Raw genomic sequence first — 19923 nt, 5'->3', positions numbered from 1 at the left:
TTAGCCCATCACTCGTGAATTGTATATTTTCACTTGTGAATGATGCCCAGTATTTAAAAAAAACAATGCCTTTTTTTTTCTTTCAACTATTTCGAAATCATAGTCGCACATCTCATGTAGCCGAGCCCATAAGCCTGTATGTTTTAATAAGGTTTGTAATCGCAACTAAAGTGGCCAAATAACTTCTTAAAATTAAGCACATTAATCCACTTTACAAGGGAGTTTCCAGTTTGGGGAAGATTATTTTCACCATAAAAATGCACTTTTTATAATAAATCAATACATGCATAATTGCATTTGCAGTCACTTTTGATAATGGTGTTTCCCACTAATGGAACATTTGCCTTTATAGCCTATTGCTGCTCTTATAATGTGAAGAAACAGCCTGATAGTTTATCAACATTTCAAGCTAAATGTTCTGATCTGTTGCATCAGCCAAATTGTTTATAGAATATTTTTGCTAGTGGTTGTATTAATTTGGGATCTATTGCATCCCACAACTGTCCCAGACTATGTTTGGAATATTTATTTCTCGCACATAATAGAATAGGTACTCTGGGAGATAATAGATTGACGGAGACTAGTGCTTTTGCTGTTCGTTAAGCCTACTCATCTTGTTGGCTGATTACAAGTATCTTCAATATGCACCTCGGAATTGGATAAGGATGTGCGCAGTTGCGTCCCCGATGTGTCCGTCTTCACTTGTAGCCTGTGAGAAAGACCTGATCAAGTGATGGAGCGGGCAGCACCCGCACTGGCCAAAAAAGGCATGGATTTTTTTACATTATGGCCACACAAAGGGAATGCCGCTGGGAAATTCAACGCATTATCAAGTGCTTGTCAAATTGTGAATGAGAGACTGATGAAGTGTGTACAGCCTGCACAAAAAAACCAAAGCAGAGCTCATGCCTGTCAAGCGACTTTTTCAAATCCTCATTAGTCGCATCATGCAGCCTTACAATGTATTAAAAATCAAAACCGATAGTCTCATGTTTGTAGAACAACTGAAGTTACATGAATAACTTTAAATGAAATGCTCAACACAGAATAGCCGCATGTGCTACACTCCCTCAAATCGTTTGGAGAAAATATCCTTTCTATTTTATTCAGCTTGGTTCAGGTGTATTCTTCATACTATGAAATAATACCATGGAATTCTAAGCAAATCTTGTCTGCTAAATGAACTAGTGTAGTCCACAGCCATATGGCATAGCCAGATCAGGACCTAACATCAGGACAACTCAGAATATGCTATTCTGTCCTTCTGAAATAGACTGCATTTTCTTCATCATAGACCTGTCTAAAATAAATAATGTATTCATTGTGATGGTGTAGACTATATTACATGGGTTTATTAGACTGTTTAAACTGTAGATGTTCCAAAGGTCTGCATCAGTGGCTGGTAGGATGTGTGTGGAAGCCAGGAGATGCTAAACGTGTTCACGTTAATTAACGGTCAATTACCGTGAGACCGACAGTTATTTGCTTGACAATCACCGGCTGACGTAATTTGTGACCGTCACAGCTCTAGTAATACTCACTTTAGCTGTGGTCTGTCTGTCTGTGCGGTTGTGTGTGTGCAGTTCAGTCCCTGTTTGAGCTGTTTTGTGTTGTTGTCTGACGGCTGTGGTTGTTGTTGACCTGTCATCTGTTGTTGTTGACGAACTTGTCGATGTTGTTTTGACGGTTGTATCTGACCTTTCCTCACCATGAAGCAGCAGGAAACGGAAATGATGCATCTCCAGGAAGGCCGTGCTCGAGCCCTGGCCCCCCTAACTATCCTGCTAGTTTCCATAGCTACCCTATCTACGCTACAGAGGAGACGGACAGGGCCGAGGACAGGGGGGACCCAGGTCAGTCAGAGACAGTAGTGAGATGATAGTGTGTGAGTCAGTTGTGAGATATTAGTGTAGTGTGATATCTCTGTTTGAGATAGTAGTGGGACTTCTCCGTCTCATGTCCGTTCCTGTCAGCAACACGTAGAAGTGGTGTAGAGTGTTCGGACCGACATGGTTCTGAATTTCACTGTTTCAAATAGGAAAAGTAATCGCTCATCTGAAGATACTGGTTTCAGGTGCGTGAGACATTTTTAATTATGACTTGAAAGAAAAAAGCCTGCGCAAAAAAAAAAAAAAAAAAAAAAAAAGGCTGAGCCTTTTTCAAGACACTTTATATTTTCTTTCAGATAGTTGCATCGTGCAGCCTTGCAATGCTTTACGGCCACACAAAGGGAATGCCGCCGTCACATTCGAGGCATTATCAAGTGAAATGAGTGACTGAAGTAGTTTGTACAGCCTGCGGCAACAAAAAAACAACCTTAAGCTACTTTTTTCCAAATCATCATCATCAGTTGCGTCATGCGACTAATGATGAGCGGTTTAATTTCAACTTTACTGGTTGAAATGTGTGTGTTGGCCTGACTCATTCCAGTTTGCATCTGAAGCTCAGAGACATTGACGACAGTTCCTCATAGCGGTCATACTTTGGCTGTCTCTCAAATGGTAACCTATTCCCTAAAATATAGTGCTCTACTTTTGACCAGATTCCTATGATAGGGGTATACAGTAACGGTACACGTATTTGAAATTCAAAATCTTAACTGGCACATTTCAAACTGTCTTTTCGTGAAGCGCAAACCGGGAACTAGTTCTGTACGATGGCGAGTGGTAGGGTCGATGAAACCGAATCGAAGGATCCTTCGTCGTCATTTTACTGTTTGGGAACATTTTCGCTTCGCATTCGATTTACAGCGGCGATTGACAGAGTTGTGGATAAAACGTTAGCAGGATGTCGCAAACTGCTCAATGACAATAGCCTACGAAATGGCGTGTGTAGCTTGTCGTTGTCGTCATCAATGCGGCACAACAGTTATAGAGCTTCCGTGTTTGTGGCAAAGCGAGTTAGGAGATTAAAAGTTAAAGGAAAACGATATGCTTCAACGACTTAAGAGACCGTACCCGAACCATACCCGAACCGTAACTGAACCGTAACTGAACCGTACCCGAACCGTAACTGAACCGTACCCGAACCGTAACTGAACCGTACCCGAACCGTAACTGAACCGTACCCGAACCGTAACTGAACCGTACCGAACCGTAACTGAACCGTACCTGAACCGTAACTGAACCGTACCCGAACCGTAACTGAACCGTACCTGAACCGTAACTGAACCGTACCCGAACCGTAACTGAACCGTACCCGAACCGTAACTGAACCGTAACTGTACCATAACTGAACCGTACCTGAACTGTACCTGTACCATACCCGAACCGTACCTGAACCGTACCTGAACCGTACCTGTACCGTAACTGAACCGTAACTGAACCGTAAGTGTACCGTAACTGTACCGTACCTGAACCGTACCTGTACCATAACTGAACCGTAACTGTACCATAACTGAACCGTACCTGTACCGTAACTGAACCGTAACTGAACCGTACCTGTACCATAACTGAACCGTACCTGAACCGTAACTGTACCATAACTGAACCGTACCTGTCCCATAACTGAACCGTACCTGTACCATAACTGAACCGTAACTGAACCGTAACTGTACCATAACTGAACCGTAACTGTCCCATAACTGAACCGTACCTGTACCATAACTGAACCTGTACCTGTAACTGTACCAGTAACTGAACCGTAACTGAACCGTAACTGAACCGTAACTGAACCGTACCTGAACCGTACCTGAACCGTAACTGAACCGTAACTGTACCATAACTGAACCGTACCTGTACCGTAACTGAACCATAACTGAACCGTAACTGAACCGTACCTGAACTGTAACTGTACCGTACCTGAACCGTAACCCAAAACCACAATACGTACCGAACCGTGGGTTTGGTGAACTGTGAACACCGCTAATCGATAGGGAACAGGACACCATTTTAGATACGGCTTAGACTCAACACGTAGACAGTACAGCAGAGTTTGGTTCTTTCTCTGTCAGGTGTCTTCATCGTATGTAACCTGCCTTACTGGTTTACGCAGTAGCTCAATAGACTCCTGTCTGTCTGTCTGTGTATCAGCAATGCAACGACAGAGATGATTAGCTTCATGGCAGGTTTCTGTCGCCCTTGACAGTGTCACGGCATGGAGCATGTTGCCCTGGGACATGTTGAATCCTGTCGTGTCTGGTTTGTTCTCGTCACCATCCCAAATGGCACCTTATTCCCTAATATAGTGAGTAGTGCACTATATACCTAATATAGTGAGGAGTGCACTATGTCCCTATATAGTGAGGAGTGCACTGTGTCCCTACATAGTGTGGAGTGCACTGTGTCCCTATATAGTGAGGAGTGCACTGTGTCCCTACATAGTGTGGAGTGCACTGTGTCCCTGTATAGTGAGGAGTGCACTGTGTCCCTACATAGTGTGGAGTGCACTGTGTCCCTATATAGTGTGGAGTGCACTGTGTCCCTATATAGTGAGGGAGTGTGACTGCACTGTCCCTATATAGTGAGGAGTGCACTGTGTCCCTATATAGTGAGGAGTGCACTGTGTCCCTATATAGTGAGGAGTGCACTGTGTCCCTATATAGTGAGGAGTGCACTGTGTCCCTATATAGTGAGGAGTGCACTGTGTCCCTATATAGTGAGGAGTGCACTGTGTCCCTATATAGTGAGGAGTGCACTGTGTCCCTATATAGTGAGGAGTGCACTGTGTCCCTATATAGTGTGGAGTGCACTGTGTCCCTATATAGTGAGGAGTGCACTGTGTCCCTATATAGTGTGGAGTGCACTATGTGGGGAATACATTGTCATTTGGGATGCAGACGTAATCTCGTCCACCAATCCGCTCTCGCATTTAGCCTGTGGGCGGGTTTAGGGTAGACGCCATGTCTCAGGCCTAGTGACGAGAGGAGTGTTTATAATACTGAACCACCTGTTGGTGCTCTGACTGCGTGTGTGTGTGTGTGTGTCACCATTTACTGCTAAGCTTACTACCATCATATCGTATGATGAATCAACATCTACAGCTTGATTTGTTCACAACGTCATCGTCAACAGAACTAAAGCCCGGTTCAAAATGCGTCCTTCCTTGAAATACTGTCACTGACTTTACATGACAAGGGTAGGGGAAACCTTTGTCATGGAAGGAAGCATTAGAAAAGGGTCTGTGTTATAAATGGCACCCTTTTCCTTAAACACAGTTTACATACACTAAGTTGACTGTGCCTTTAATTAAACAGCTTGGAAAATTCCAGAAAATGATGTCATGGCTTTAGAAGCTTCTGATAGGCTAATTGACATCATTTGAGTCAATTGGATGTGTACCTGTGGATTTATTTCAAGGCCTACCTTCAAACTCAGTGCCTCTTTGCTTGACATCATGGGAAAATCAAAAGAAATCAGGAAAAAATATTGTAGACCTGCACAAGTCTGGTTTATCCTTGGGAGCAATTTCCAAACGCCTGAAAGTACCACGTTCATCTGTACAAGTAATAGTACGCAAGTATAAACACCATGGGACCACGCAGCCGTCATACTGCTCAGGAAGGAGATGCATTCTGTCTCCTAGAGATGAACATACTTTGGTGCGAAAAGAGCAAATCAATCCCAGAACAACAGAAAAGGACCTTGTGAAGATGTTGGAGGAAACCGGTACAAAAGTATCTATATCTACAGTTAAACGAGTCCAATATCGACATAACCTGAAAGGCCGCACAGCAAGGAAGAAGCCACTGCTCCAAAACCGCCATTAAAAAGCCAGACTACGGTTTGCAACTGCACATGGGGACAAAGATCGTACTTTTTGGAGAAATGTCCTCTGGTCTGATGAAACAAAAATAGAACTGTTTGGCCAAAATGACCTTCGTTATGTTTGGAGAAAAAGGGGGAGGCTTGGAAGCCAAAGAACACCATCCCAACCGTGAAGCACGGGGGTGGCAGCATCATGTTGTCGGGGTGTTTTGTTCCATGGAGTGGCTGGTGCACTTCACAAAATAGATGGCATCATGAGGCAGGACAATTATTGGATATATTGAAGCAACATCTCAAGACATCAGTCAGGAAGTTAACGCTTGGTCCCAAATGGGTCTTCCAAATGGACAATGACCCCAAGCATACTTCCAAAGTTGTGGCAAAATGTCTTAAGGACAACAAAGTCAAGGTATTGGAGTGGCCATCACAAAGCCCTGACCTCAATCCTATAGAACATTTGTGGGCAGAACTGAAAAAGCGTGTGCGAGCAAGGAGGCCTACAAACCTGACTCAGTTACACCAGCTCTGTCAGGAGAAATGGGCCAGAATTCACCCAGCTTGTGGAACGCTACCAGAAACATTTGACCCAAGTTAAACAATTTAAATGCAAAGCTACTAAATACTAATTGAGTGTATGTAAACTTCTGACCCACTGAGAATGTGATGAAAGAAATAAAAGCTGAAATAAATCATTCTCTCTACTATTATTCAGACATTTCACATTCTTAAAATAAAGTGGTGATCCTAACTGACCTAAAACAGGGAATTCTTACTAGGATGAAATGTCAGGAATTGAGAAAAACTGAGTTTAAATGTATTTGGCTAAGCCACTGCTTCCAATTTCAACTGTAGCTTAGTAGAACCCCCCCCCCCTCCCCCAGCGTAGACAGGGTTTAGGCTCTTATGGGTTTTAAATAGTGCACTACTTTGGACCAATACCCCAATGGGCCTTAGTCAAAGTAGTGCACTATATAGGAATAGGGTGGGGTAACTTCACCCTACTCTGGTGCATGAGGATATGGTTTGTTGTGATGGTTGAAGGGTTGGGTTCTGGCTCCCCTACTGACTGGAGTGTGTAATGTCTCAATGCCGCTTCATCCAGCCTTCTCTACTCCACAGTTGATAAAGTGAAGTTTGAACCTCCGCTGAGGAAGGAAACAGAGGCTCACATTGAAATGGTGAATATATTTAAAATGATGTATTTGCAATACTGTTTATCAGCCATTTTTTCTTATTTGAATTTATGTGTAATCTAGTGTAAAGTATGTTGGTCAGGAAGTGATTGTAAATATCCCCACGTAAAAGTTTGCTTCCCAAATCGCACCCTATTCCCTATATAATACACTACTTTTGACGAGGGCAGTGTTTCCCAAACTCGGTCCCCGGGACTCCAAGGTTGGGAAAGTTTACTAGGACATGAGGTTGCCATTTCAGACACAGCCTGCAGTTGAAATACCCTCTGTATCACAAATGACACCCTATTCCCTATATATAGTGCACCACTTTAGACCAGAGCCCTATGGCACCCTAGTCCTTATATAGTGCACTACTTTAGACCAGAGCCCTATGGCACCCTATTCCCTATATAGTGCACTACTTATGACCAGAGCACTGCAGTCGTGCACTATATAGGGAATAGTTCCATTTGAGACACAGGCCTTGGTGGTTGTAACTAACATGTCTTGTTTGTTATTGCTGTGGTCTCTCCAGGACGTGACTAAACACAGCGACTTCCCCTCTCCCTGGAGCCCTTTCGCAGAGGGAGGCATCTCTACCAGGTGAGAACCATGGTAACCGTCGTCACAGGAACGACTGTTCCGTTCCAGGCTTCTGTTTTTTTGCTGGTTGGCCGGGCTGTCTCGTGTCTTGTCTTTTTTTTATGGTCCAGTGGGATTTCTGGGACAACTGAAATACCTTGGATATACACCGTGGTTAAACAGAAGTTAAAGGTGTCTCTCCGCACTCAAAAATATGTAGCGTAGAGCATACTTCATTTTTTCGAAGCAAACTTTTATATGTCAGGACCCTTTTTAAATGTTTTCTTATCTAGACTCGCTGACTGGTTTTACGCACCAGTCAAACTTTTTTGTGGAATGGTTCTCTATTGATTACACCGTGGTTACACCGTGGTTACACAGGGTACAATGTCAGTAGTAACTCATCTGGAAATGATCTGCTCAAGCTTTCTATTTTTCAGGCATATTTCTGCCACCTAAGTGTTTTTTCGGCCCACCTTGGTCCAAACAATGTACTTTTTTTAAATCTTAAAAAAAAAAAAAAAAAAATCTGTTTATACTTAACTTAAACCGTATATAAATTACACTATACAGAGCATTCGGAAAGTATTCAGGCCCTTTGACTTTTTCCACATTTTATTACGTTACAGCTTTATTTGAAAATGGATTTAAAAAATCTAAAATTCTCATCAATTCTACTCACAATCATAATGACATCACAATACCCCATAATGACATCACAATACCCCATAATGACATCACAATACCCCATAATGACATCACAATACCCCATAATGACATCACAATACCCCATAATGACAAAGCAAAAACAGGTTTTTAGAAATGGTTTAAGTTTATTACAATCAGAAAACTGAAATATTACATTTTACACAAGTATTCAGACCAGTACTTTGTTGAAGCACCTTTGGCAGCGATTACTGCCTCGAGTCTTCTTGGGTGTGACGCAACAAGCTGGGCACACCTGTATTTGGGGAGTTTCTCACATTCTTCTCTGCAGATCCTCTCAAACTCTGTCAGGTTGGATTTTCAGGTCTCTCCAGAGATGTTGATCAGATTGAAGTCCGGGCTCTGGCTGGGCCACCCAAGGGCATTCAGAGATTTATCTCGAAGCCACTCCTGCGTTGTCTTGGCTGTGTGCTTAGGGTCGTTGTCCCAGTCTGAGGTCCTGAGCGCTCTGGAGCAGTTTTTCATCAAGAATCTCTCTGTACTTTGCTCCGTTTATCTTTCCCTCGATCCTGACTAGTCTCGTGATGCCAAGCGTCAGCTGGAGTGGTGTAAAGCTCACTGCCATTGGACTCTGGAGCAGTGGAAACTCTCTCTGGAGTGATGAATCACGCTTCACCATCTGGCAGTCCGACGTATTAATCTGGGTTTGGTGGATACCAGGAGAACGCTACCTGCCCCAATGCATAGGGCCAACTGTAAAGTTTGGTGGAGGAGGAATAAATGTCTGGGGCTGTTTTTCATGGTTCAAGCTAGCCCCTTTAATTCCAGTGAAGGGGAATCCTAAAGCTACAGCATACAACGACATTCTAGATGATTCTGTGCTTTAAACTGCAACGTTTTCTCTCAGGTCCATGGCTAAATGTGTAGAATTGCATACATTTGTTTAAAAAAATTCAAACTGATAGGGGGGTCTCTAAAATGTTCCTTTAAATTCAGCTGCACTTACTGGCCAACCAGGCCCATTGCCACGCCCCCTCCATGTTCCGTGTTTATTGTCTCTTTATATGGGTTGTCTAATAGCTTTGTTCTGTGAAGAATTTTTTTTTTTTTTTTTTTTTTTTTGGGGGTCACTTTATCAATACAATCAATGAGAAGAACCAATACATATTTTGAACAATCCCCACTCCACCTATAGCACAGGTCGGCAACAGGCAGTGATTTTTTTGGTGGTTAGTTATGGTGAGTGAATTTGCATTGTAAATGATTATGTATCCGCTCCTGTCCCGCGGCTAAATCTAGTTACCTGACCCTGACACGGAGCTTCCTAACTTTGTGGAGTTTTGTTGTTTGAATGGTGTTGCTCACTTCCCCTTGTTGTGAGACGAACCTGTTCCATTCACCTCACTGTGTGGAGGTGCCACCCCTGTTCTGTCTCAAAGCATAACCCATCATGCTTACCTACCTACCTCTCTCTCCCTACCTACCTCTCTCTCCCTACCTACCTCTCTCTCCCTACCTACCTCTCTCCCTACCTACCTCTCCCTCGCTCCCCCTCCCCCACCCCTCCCTCGCTCCCCTCCCCTCCCCACCCTCCCTCGCTCCCCCTCCCCACCCCACCCCCTCCCTCCCCCTCCCCACCCCTCCCTCCCTCCCAACCCTCTCCCTCCCCACCCTCTCTCTCCCTCGCCCCCCTCCCTCCCCCCCCTCCCTCCCAACCCTCTCCCTCCCAACCCTCTCCCTCCCAACCCTCTCCCTCCCTACCCTCTCTCTCCCTCGCTCCCCCTCCCCACCCCTCCCTCCCATCCCTCTCCCTCCCAACCCTCTCCCACCATCTCCTCCCTGATCAGGTAGTATCTAGGTCTTGACTGTGTCCCTTTATTTTTGTTTCTTCTTCTGTCTTTCCTTCTGCCTCCTTTCCTCCCTTCCCTCTCTTTCCTTCTGCCTCCTTTCCGCCCTCTCTTTCCTTCCCACCATCTCTTCCTCTTTCCTTCTGCCTAGTTTCTGTTGGTCTTCTGTGTCCTTTTCTTTTTTTTGTTTCTTCTTCTGTCTTTCCTTCTGCCTCCTTTCTGTTGCTCGCTTCTTCTTCTGTCTTTCCTTCTGCCTCCTTTCTGTTGCTCGCTTCTTCTTCTGTCTTTCCTTCTGCCTCCTTTCTGTTGCTCGCTTCTTCTTCTCTCTTTCCTTCTGCCTCCTTTCTGTTGCTCGCTTCTTCTTCTCTCTTTCCTTCTGCCTCCTTTCTGTTGCTCGCTTCTTCTTCTCTCTTTCCTTCTGCCTCCTTTCTGTTGCTCGCTTCTTCTTCTCTCTTTCCTTCTGCCTCCTTTCTGTTGCTCGCTTCTTCTTCTGTCTTTCCAAAGGAGCCTTCTGAAAAGTGTTGAGGATGAGTTGTTTCAACGGTAACACTTAACCCCCTGTGGTAAAACCATGCCCACGACGCGCTCTACCCCTCCGCTAACTGTTGCGTGGCAGCCCGGGCCGATGGGTAGAGGCAGCTGCTGTGGTCTGGCTGTGTGCAGTGCAGTGATGTGTGCCACCCTGCCCTGCTTCGTTCATATCCATCCTCATACCCTCCCATGTGGGCTGTGATATAGCTGTTGACCCTGCCAGCCTCAGAGGAGTTGATGGATGTGTGCTCTTAATTGAGGTGCAGACAGACAGACAGTAGGGAAACTCAGAAGGACAGACGGATGGACAGACATAGAGGCTGTGAATTTAACTGCTATTCATGCTGTAAGCCTTTTAAGACAGACACAAACAGGAAGTGTCGTTAATAGCCAGGATTTAACAAGCTCAGACAGGGCTCTTAAACGAGTTGTAACCTCCAGCACCATTTCACCATGGCGACCGACAGCTACATTGTAAATAACTTAAACCTAAACCAGCGAGCCCTGCAGGGTTTTTTTTGTTTGGCATAGACTTATATATACCCCTGAATCAGTTTAGAGTTTAGTTCAATACGTCTTGAGAACCAGTAGTTGCTTTGCTTTGTGCGTTTTCCTGCTTTACCAAACAAACAAATTAGCTAATCAATGTGTGTTTCTTTCCGCCACAGGCTCCTGCTTTTGTGGTACATTTTTCAGATGAATCATTGACCCCCTGCCCTTTACCCCGGGATCATACAGTCCAGACTCCTGTTCTCTCTGACCCCCTGCCCTTTACCCCGGGATCATACAGTCCTGACTCCTGTTCTCTCTGTTCTCACTGACGCCCTGTTAGTGAGCATTTCACCTTCGCCAAGATAATCCATCCACCTGACAGATGTGGCATATCAAGAAGCTGATTAAACAGCATGATCATTACAAAGGTGCACCTTGTGCTGGGGACAATAAAAGGCCACTTTAAACTGTGCAGTTTTGTCACACAACACAATGCCACAGATGTCTCAAGTTTTGAGGGAGCGTGCAATTTGCATGCTGACTGCAGGAATGTCCACCACAGCTGTTGCCAGAGAATTGAATGTGCATTTCTCTACCATAAGCCGCCTCCAGTACATCTAACCTACCTCACAACCGTGTTTGGTGTTGTGTGGACGAGCGGTTTCCTCATGTCAGCGTTGTGAACCGAGTGCTCCGTGGTGGTGGTGGTGGTGGTGGTGGTGGTGGTGGTGGTGGTGGGGTTATGGTATGGGCAGACATAAGGTACGGACAACGAACATAATTGGCATTTTCTCGATGGAAATGTATTTGAATGCACAGAAATACCGTGACGAGATCCTGAGGCCGACTGAGGGCATTTTTTTATTTTGTTTATTTTTTTTTTAAGATATCTGTGACCAATAGATGCACATCTGTATTCCCACTCATGTGAAATCCATAAATGAATTCAGCTCTAATGTATTGATTTCCTCATAGGAACTGTAACTCAGTAAAAATCAATTACATTTTTTTTTTGAATGTTGCGTTTCTATTTTTGTTCAGTGCAGTTGACCCTGATGGTAACATTACGTCCCTCACTTCAACCCAGCCCTGAACACCCTGTACCTGTCCTCTCTGATCCCTCTCCTCTCTTCTCTCTGATCTGTCCATTCTCTCTCTCTGCTCCCAGGGGACACATGGCCCATCTGGAGGACGCCTTTGAAGACGTGGAGCTGTAAGTGCTGCTTACACACACACACACACACACAGACGCACAAATATCCCCTGCCATCTGCCTGATTGTTTTGGTCTCTTCCCATTCTAGGTCGACCCTCAAGCACGGAATCCCACCTCCTCTACCTCCAAAGGTAAAGCCCAATGTACCTCTACTTTGAGGTATAGCCTAATTCACTGCACATGCTTGGGTTTTCTGCATCAGTGTTTACGGCTGCAGTCATTTAGCTGTGGCGCTACGCCACGGCAAAATCATTGCCGCCACGGCCAAAAAATATGTAGCAAAACATGTTTTTGCCGAATCGCACTTAGAAGATGCTTACTTTCCCTCTGCAAACAAAAGCGAGTAATGAATAGAACAATCTGACAAGCACCTAGTAGAATAGTTTATCTATTTACCTAGTCGGCTTGTTGTTCTGTGTGAGATAGATAGATATTCCTCTCGAGGCGCATTGAAGTGCCATTGAGGGTGAAACACAAATTGTGACAAGCAGTCAGTGCACAACAATTCTTGCAATCGTGGGGAAAACAACAAAATGGCCTTTGTTAAAAAGAGGAGGATCCCAGCTTTCCATTCCTACTTGATTTATTTCTCAAATCCTGGGTAACCTGGACTAACACACCCACCCTACCTCAAAATAATTTGGGGGGAAGTGACTTTAAAAAAAAAAATGGGATCAGACCGATTATATTTTGGGGTTGTGCAGGAGTCGTGGCAACCAGGGAAAATATTGTGACATGAAGTGGTTTCTGTGAGTATTACCCCAGGTGCCAGGTTACCCAGGTTACTCCAGGTTACCTTAACAGGTACATTATATTCACTGTGTTTATGCAAGGTTTTTTTGTGACATGAAATTCATCAATATGATGCGAACTAGTTTAAAGATCAAATTTGAGATCTGGCTAATGATTAGCCCAAAAGGGTAAATGGCCTATTGGGCTCCCGAGTGGCGCAGCGGTCTAAGTCACGGCATCTCAGTGCTAGAGTCATCACCACAGACACTCTGGTTCGATTCCAGGCGGTGTCACAAACGACCGTGATTGGGAGTCCCATAGGGCGGCGCACAATTGGCCCCAGCGTCGTCCCGGGTTTGGCCGGTGTAGGCCGTCATTGTAAATGATAATTTGTCCTTAACTGACTTGCCTAGTTAAATAAAGGTTAAATAAATAAATAAAATGCTGACAGGCAACCCCATATTTCAGCCTGTTTATTTACTAACACTGTGCTGTATCAGTTGGGCTACAGGTGATAATGCTGACTGCTAACAGCAAACCGAATATATGTTTTTATTACTATTTTTTTTTTTTTTAAGTTAACTAGGCAAGTCAATAATAATATGATGAATGGTCAAATATTAATATTAATATTTTAAACAAATTTTATCAATATGTTATACAGCTCATTTCTGGAGGTGGAAAGTATCATTTAGGTGGAATCAGCATAATTTTATTTTAATTATTTTAGGAGTAGAATGTCCTCTAAAGTCACTAGAACTGAGCTTCTCAGTCCTCCTACATAAATATGATCCAAGGGAGGGTCCCCTAAAACAAGGGGGGTTTGCCCCCCCACTGCTACACATTTTTCCAGAGGAAACAATGTCTGCGGTCCAAACACTTAAAAGACACACCCTCGTCCACTTACCTTATGCCCTTGGGGGAATCCCCGTCGCCATCTTGGAGGGTGGTCCAAATGATTAGCCAATCAAGGGGAGTTTGTAACGTAAGCCCCTCAAACCTCGTTTTTTAGTCGAGTGTGTGAGTGTATAATTATGTTCACTCCGGGGCCTGAAACTCCCCATAATTCAATTCACCACAGTTGTACATCCGCTAAGAAAAGTCTGCCAAAACTTAAAAACAACATTAATGGAGAAGTAAAAACAAATGCAAATAAATTAGAAATTGTGCTACTAATGCACAAACACTTCTCATAAAAAGTAAATATTTTGGAAGTTGTAAAAACAAAACATTTTCCTTCAGAAGTTCTAGCTAGGCAGGCTAACGTTAGTTAGCTAATTAATTTGCTAGCTATCATACAGTAGGCAGGCTAACATTATTTAGCTAATTAATTTGTTAGCTATCATACAGTAGGCAGGCTAACATTAGTTAGCTAATTCATTTGCTAGCTATCATACAGTAGACAGGCTAACATTAGTTAGCTAATTCATTTGCTAGCTATCATACAGTAGGTGTATATATTAACGATATAATTATTAATAAGTAGACATGCAATTATAATTGACTGTAGCACATATAAAGCACCCACAAGCCACCAGTGGATGAGTGATTTCCGGGCAAGGGCGGTCCATTTAATCATTAAAAATTATTCCTTCCTCCCTCACCTCTCGCCCTCCCTCACCCCTCGCCCTCCCTCACCTCTCACCCTGCCTCACCCTCCCCTGCCTCACCCCTCGCCCTGCCTCACCCCTCCCTCGCCCTGCCTCACCCCTCCCTCGCCCTCCCTCACCCCTCGCCCTCCCTCACCCCTCGCCCTCCCTCACCCCTCGCCCTGCTTCACCCCTCGCCCTGCAAGTGTATACTCGTCAGACGTCATGACACGTCATCTGAAGTGTCCACTTCATTTGAGAGCTGAGGGGATAGGGTGTGTCTTTCTAAGTGTTTGAACTGCAGCCACTGTTCTGCATATACCTGACAAACAGGCGTGTACATAACCCCTTGTTTTCCTCCTTCTCCCTCCTTTCCTTTCCTCTGCTCTGTTCTCGTCATCTCTGCCTCTCCTCCTCATCTCTGCCTCGCTTCCCCTGCCTCTCCTCCTCATCTCTGCCTCTCCTCCTCATCTCTGCCTCGCTTCCTCTGCCTCTCCTCCTCATCTCTGCCTCTCTTCCTCTGCCTCTCCTCCTCATCTCTGCCTCTCTTCCTCTGCCTCTCCTCCTCATCTCTGCCTCTCTTCCTCTGCCTCTCCTTCTCCCTCCTCTGCTCTGTTCTCCTCATCTCTGCCTCTCCTCCTCATCTCTGCCTCGCTTCCTCTGCCTCTCCTCCTCATCTCTGCCTCGCTTCCTCTGCCTCTCCTCCTCTCCTGCCTCTCCTCCTCATCTCTGCCTGCTTCCTCTGCCTCTCCTCCTCATCTCTGCCTCTCTTCCTCTGCCTCTCCTTCTCCTCCTCTGCTCTGTTCTCGTCATCTCTGCCTCTCCTCCTCATCTCTGCCTCGCTTCCCCTGCCTCTCCTCCTCATCTCTGCCTCTCTTCCTCTGCCTCTCCTTCTCCCTCCTCTGCTCTGTTCTCTTCATCTCTGCCTCTCCTCCTCCTCTCCTTCTCTCCTTCTCCCTCCTGCTCTGTTCTCTTCATCTCTGCCTCTCCTCCTTCTCTCCTTCCCTCTTCCTCTCCTCTGTTCTCTTCTTCCTCTCCTTCTCTCCTTCCCTCTTCCTCTCCTCTTTTCCACTGCCTCCTCTCCTTCCCTCTTCCTCTCCTCTGTTCTCTCCTTCCTCTCCCTCTCCTCCTCTCACTCATAGCCTCATCTGAGCAGTTTGTCAGATGAGCCAGATGTGAGTGATGAGAGGTGTCTGACAGTGAGGAGATTTCCAGGCTCAGAGGACAGCCCAGGTCCAGGCCTGTTCCCCCGGAGGCTGAGCACCCCAGAGCAGGGCAACAAGCCATTTGTTTATGTATATCTTTATCTATTACAATGTTTGAATATTCATGATATTTCTGTGTGTTTTTTAAATGACATTATGAAGCTTAAAATGTTAAAGGAATTCCCCAAGTTTGAGGTAATAATAAATAATAATAAAGGTATTTTAATTGTAAGGCGGAGCATTCTGGTCCGGACTACCTGTCAGCCAGCGGCAGTAGCCCCAATCTGCTATCTACGTCCACAGCCTCAGACCCTGGTAAGGACACACAGACTGTCGCACGCCCACGTGCACACACACACACACACACACACACACACACTCTTACAGTATGTCTTGGTCTTGTTGAATGGATTGAGGACACGACTACTCGAAAATAGAAACAATCTCTTCTATTCCAAACTATCAGTTACTCAAACAATGTATTTGTCAGTAATTCAAAAGTATTCAAAGGAAAGAAGGTGTATCTAACTGTGGTTCAATACCCTCCGATAGAATCCCGTACGCTAGAGATATGACCCTCGGATAGAATCCCGTACGCTAGAGATATGACCCTCGGATAGAATCCCGTACGCTAGAGATATGACCCTCCGATAGAATCCCGTACGCTAGAGATATGACCCTCGGATAGAATCCCATACGCTAGAGATATGACCCTCGGATAGAATCCCGTACGCTAGAGATATGACCCTTGGATAGAATCCCATACGCTATAGATATGACCCTTGGATAGAATCCCATACGCTAGAGATATGACCCTCGGATAGAATCCCGTACGCTAGAGATATGACCCTCGGATAGAATCCCGTACGCTAGAGATATGACCCTCGGATAGAATCCCATACGCTAGAGATATGACCCTCGGATAGAATCCCATACGCTAGAGATATGACCTCGGATAGAATCCCATACGCTAGAGATATGACCCTCGGATAGAATCCCGTACGCTAGAGATATGACCCTCCGATAGAATCCCATACGCTAGAGATATGACCCTCCGATAGAATCCCATACGCTAGAGATATGACCCTCCGATAGAATCCCATACGCTAGAGATATGACCCTCCGATAGAATCCCGTACGCTAGAGATATGACCCTCCGATAGAATCCCGTACGCTAGAGATATGACCCTCCGATAGAATCCCGTACACTATAGATATGACCCTCCGATAGAATCCCATACGCTAGAGATATGACCCTCCGATAGAATCCCGTACGCTAGAGATATGACCCTCCGATAGAATCCCGTACGCTAGAGATATGACCCTCCGATAGAATCCCGTACGCTAGAGATATGACCCTCCGATAGAATCCCGTACGCTAGAGATATGACCCTCCGATAGAATCCCGTACGCTAGAGATATGACCCTCCGATAGAATCCCGTACGCTAGAGATATGACCCTCCGATAGAATCCCGTACACTATAGATATGACCCTCCGATAGAATCCCGTACGCTAGAGATATGACCCTCGATAGAATCCCATACGCTAGAGATATGACCCTCCGATAGAATCCCGTACGCTAGAGATATGACCCTCCGATAGAATCCCGTACGCTAGAGATATGACCCTCCGATAGAATCCCGTACACTATAGATATGACCCTCCGATAGAATCCCGTACGCTAGAGATATGACCCTCGGATAGAATCCCGTACGCTAGAGATATGACCCTCGGATAGAATCCCGTACGCTAGAGATATGACCCTCCGATAGAATCCCGTACGCTAGAGATATGACCCTCCGATAGAATCCCGTACACTATAGATATGACCCTCCGATAGAATCCCGTACGCTAGAGATATGACCCTCGGATAGAATCCCATACGCTAGAGATATGACCCTCCGATAGAATCCCGTACGCTAGAGATATGACCCTTGGATAGAATCCCGTACGCTAGAGATATGACCCTCCGATAGAATCCCATACGCTAGAGATATGACCCTCCGATAGAATCCCGTACGCTAGAGATATGACCCTCCGATAGAATCCCGTACACTATAGATATGACCCTTGGATAGAATCCCGTACGCTAGAGATATGACCCTCCGATAGAATCCCATACGCTAGAGATATGACCCTCGGATAGAATCCCGTACGCTAGAGATATGACCCTCGGATAGAATCCCGTACGCTAGAGATATGACCCTCGGATAGAATCCCGTACGCTAGAGATATGACCCTCCGATAGAATCCCATACGCTAGAGATATGACCCTCGGATAGAATCCCGTACGCTAGAGATATGACCCTTGGATAGAATCCCGTACGCTAGAGATATGACCCTCCGATAGAATCCCGTACGCTAGAGATATGACCCTCCGATAGAATCCCGTACGCTAGAGATATGACCCTTGGATAGAATCCCGTACGCTAGAGATATGACCCTCCGATAGAATCCCGTACGCTAGAGATATGACCCTTGGATAGAATCCCGTACGTTAGAGATATGACCCTCGGATAGAATCCCGTACGCTAGAGATATGACCCTCCGATAGAATCCCGTACGCTAGAGATATGACCCTTGGATAGAATCCCGTACGCTAGAGATATGACCCTCGGATAGAATCCCGTACGCTAGAGATATGACCCTTGGATAGAATCCCGTACGCTAGAGATATGACCCTTGGATAGAATCCCGTACGCTATAGATATGACCCTCGGATAGAATCCCGTACGCTAGAGATATGACCCTTGGATAGAATCCCGTACGCTAGAGATATGACCCTTGGATAGAATCCCGTACGCTAGAGATATGACCCTTGGATAGAATCCCGTACGCTAGAGATATGACCCTTGGATAGAATCCCGTACGCTAGAGATATGACCCTTGGATAGAATCCCGTACGCTAGAGATATGACCCTTGGATAGAATCCCGTACGCTAGAGATATGACCCTTGGATAGAATCCCGTACGCTAGAGATATGACCCTTGGATAGAATCCCGTACGCTAGAGATATGACCCTTGGATAGAATCCCGTACACTATAGATATGACCCTCCGATAGAATCCCGTACGCTAGAGATATGACCCTTGGATAGAATCCCGTACGCTAGAGATATGACCCTTGGATAGAATCCCGTACGCTAGAGATATGACCCTCCGATAGAATCCCGTACGCTAGAGATATGACCCTTGGATAGAATCCCGTACACTATAGATATGACCCTCCGATAGAATCCCGTACGCTAGAGATATGACCCTGGATAGAATCCCGTACGCTAGAGATATGACCCTTGGATAGAATCCCGTACGCTAGAGATATGACCCTGGATAGAATCCCGTACACTATAGATATGACCCTCCGATAGAATCCCGTACGCTAGAGATATGACCCTTGGATAGAATCCCGTACGCTAGAGATATGACCCTTGGATAGAATCCCGTACGCTAGAGATATGACCCTCCGATAGAATCCCGTACGCTAGAGATATGACCCTTGGATAGAATCCCGTACACTATAGATATGACCCTCCGATAGAATCCCGTACGCTAGAGATATGACCCTTGGATAGAATCCCGTACACTATAGATATGACCCTCGGATAGAATCCCGTACGCTAGAGATATGACCCTCGGATAGAATCCCGTACGCTAGAGATATGACCCTCGGATAGAATCCTGTACGCTAGAGATATGACCCTCGGATAGAATCCCGTACACTATAGATATGACCCTCGGATAGAATCCCGTACGCTAGAGATATGACCCTCGGATAGAATCCCATACGCTAGAGATATGACCCTCGGATAGAATCCCATACGCTAGAGATATGACCCTCCCGTACGCTAGGATAGAATCCCTCGGTACGCTAGAGATATGACCCTCGGATAGAATCCCGCACGCTAGAGATATGACCCTCGGATAGAATCCCGTACGCTAGAGATATGACCTCGGATAGAATCCCTACGCTAGAGATATGACCCTCGGATAGAATCCCACGCTAGAGATATCCCTCGGATAGAATCCCGTACGCTAGAGATATGACCCTCGGATAGAACCCGTACGCAGAGATATCCCTCGGATAGAATCCCGTACACTATAGATATGACCCTCGGATAGAATCCCGTACGCTAGAGATATGACCCTTGGATAGAATCCCATACGCTAGAGATATGACCCTTG

The 19923-nt window shown here is 45.4% G+C and overlaps 1 protein-coding gene across 8 annotated transcripts in view; it reads left to right on the top strand.

The window, feature by feature from the left end:
- The window catches only part of LOC112257197 (mitogen-activated protein kinase kinase kinase kinase 5), a 130429-nt gene that overhangs the window by 75063 nt on the left and 35443 nt on the right, over positions 1–19923 (top strand). For 5 of the 8 annotated variants that reach the window (XM_042325144.1, XM_042325147.1, XM_042325146.1 and 2 more), the window contains exons 15-21: positions 1716–1853; positions 6825–6883; positions 7416–7483; positions 12167–12211; positions 12302–12344; positions 15677–15829; positions 15973–16054. In XM_042325144.1, the coding sequence (XP_042181078.1) occupies positions 1716–1853; positions 6825–6883; positions 7416–7483; positions 12167–12211; positions 12302–12344; positions 15677–15829; positions 15973–16054 (588 nt within the window). The remainder of the gene's footprint in view (positions 1–1715; positions 1854–6824; positions 6884–7415; positions 7484–12166; positions 12212–12301; positions 12345–15676; positions 15830–15972; positions 16055–19923) is intronic. The other 3 variants (XM_042325150.1, XM_042325149.1, XM_042325148.1) reach the window with 2 other exon arrangements.

The sequence above is a fragment of the Oncorhynchus tshawytscha genome, linkage group LG08 (assembly GCF_018296145.1).
Source record: "Oncorhynchus tshawytscha isolate Ot180627B linkage group LG08, Otsh_v2.0, whole genome shotgun sequence".
In the NCBI taxonomy this organism is placed as follows: Eukaryota; Metazoa; Chordata; class Actinopteri; order Salmoniformes; family Salmonidae; genus Oncorhynchus; species Oncorhynchus tshawytscha.
This window is presented reverse-complemented; position numbering and strand designations above follow the sequence as displayed.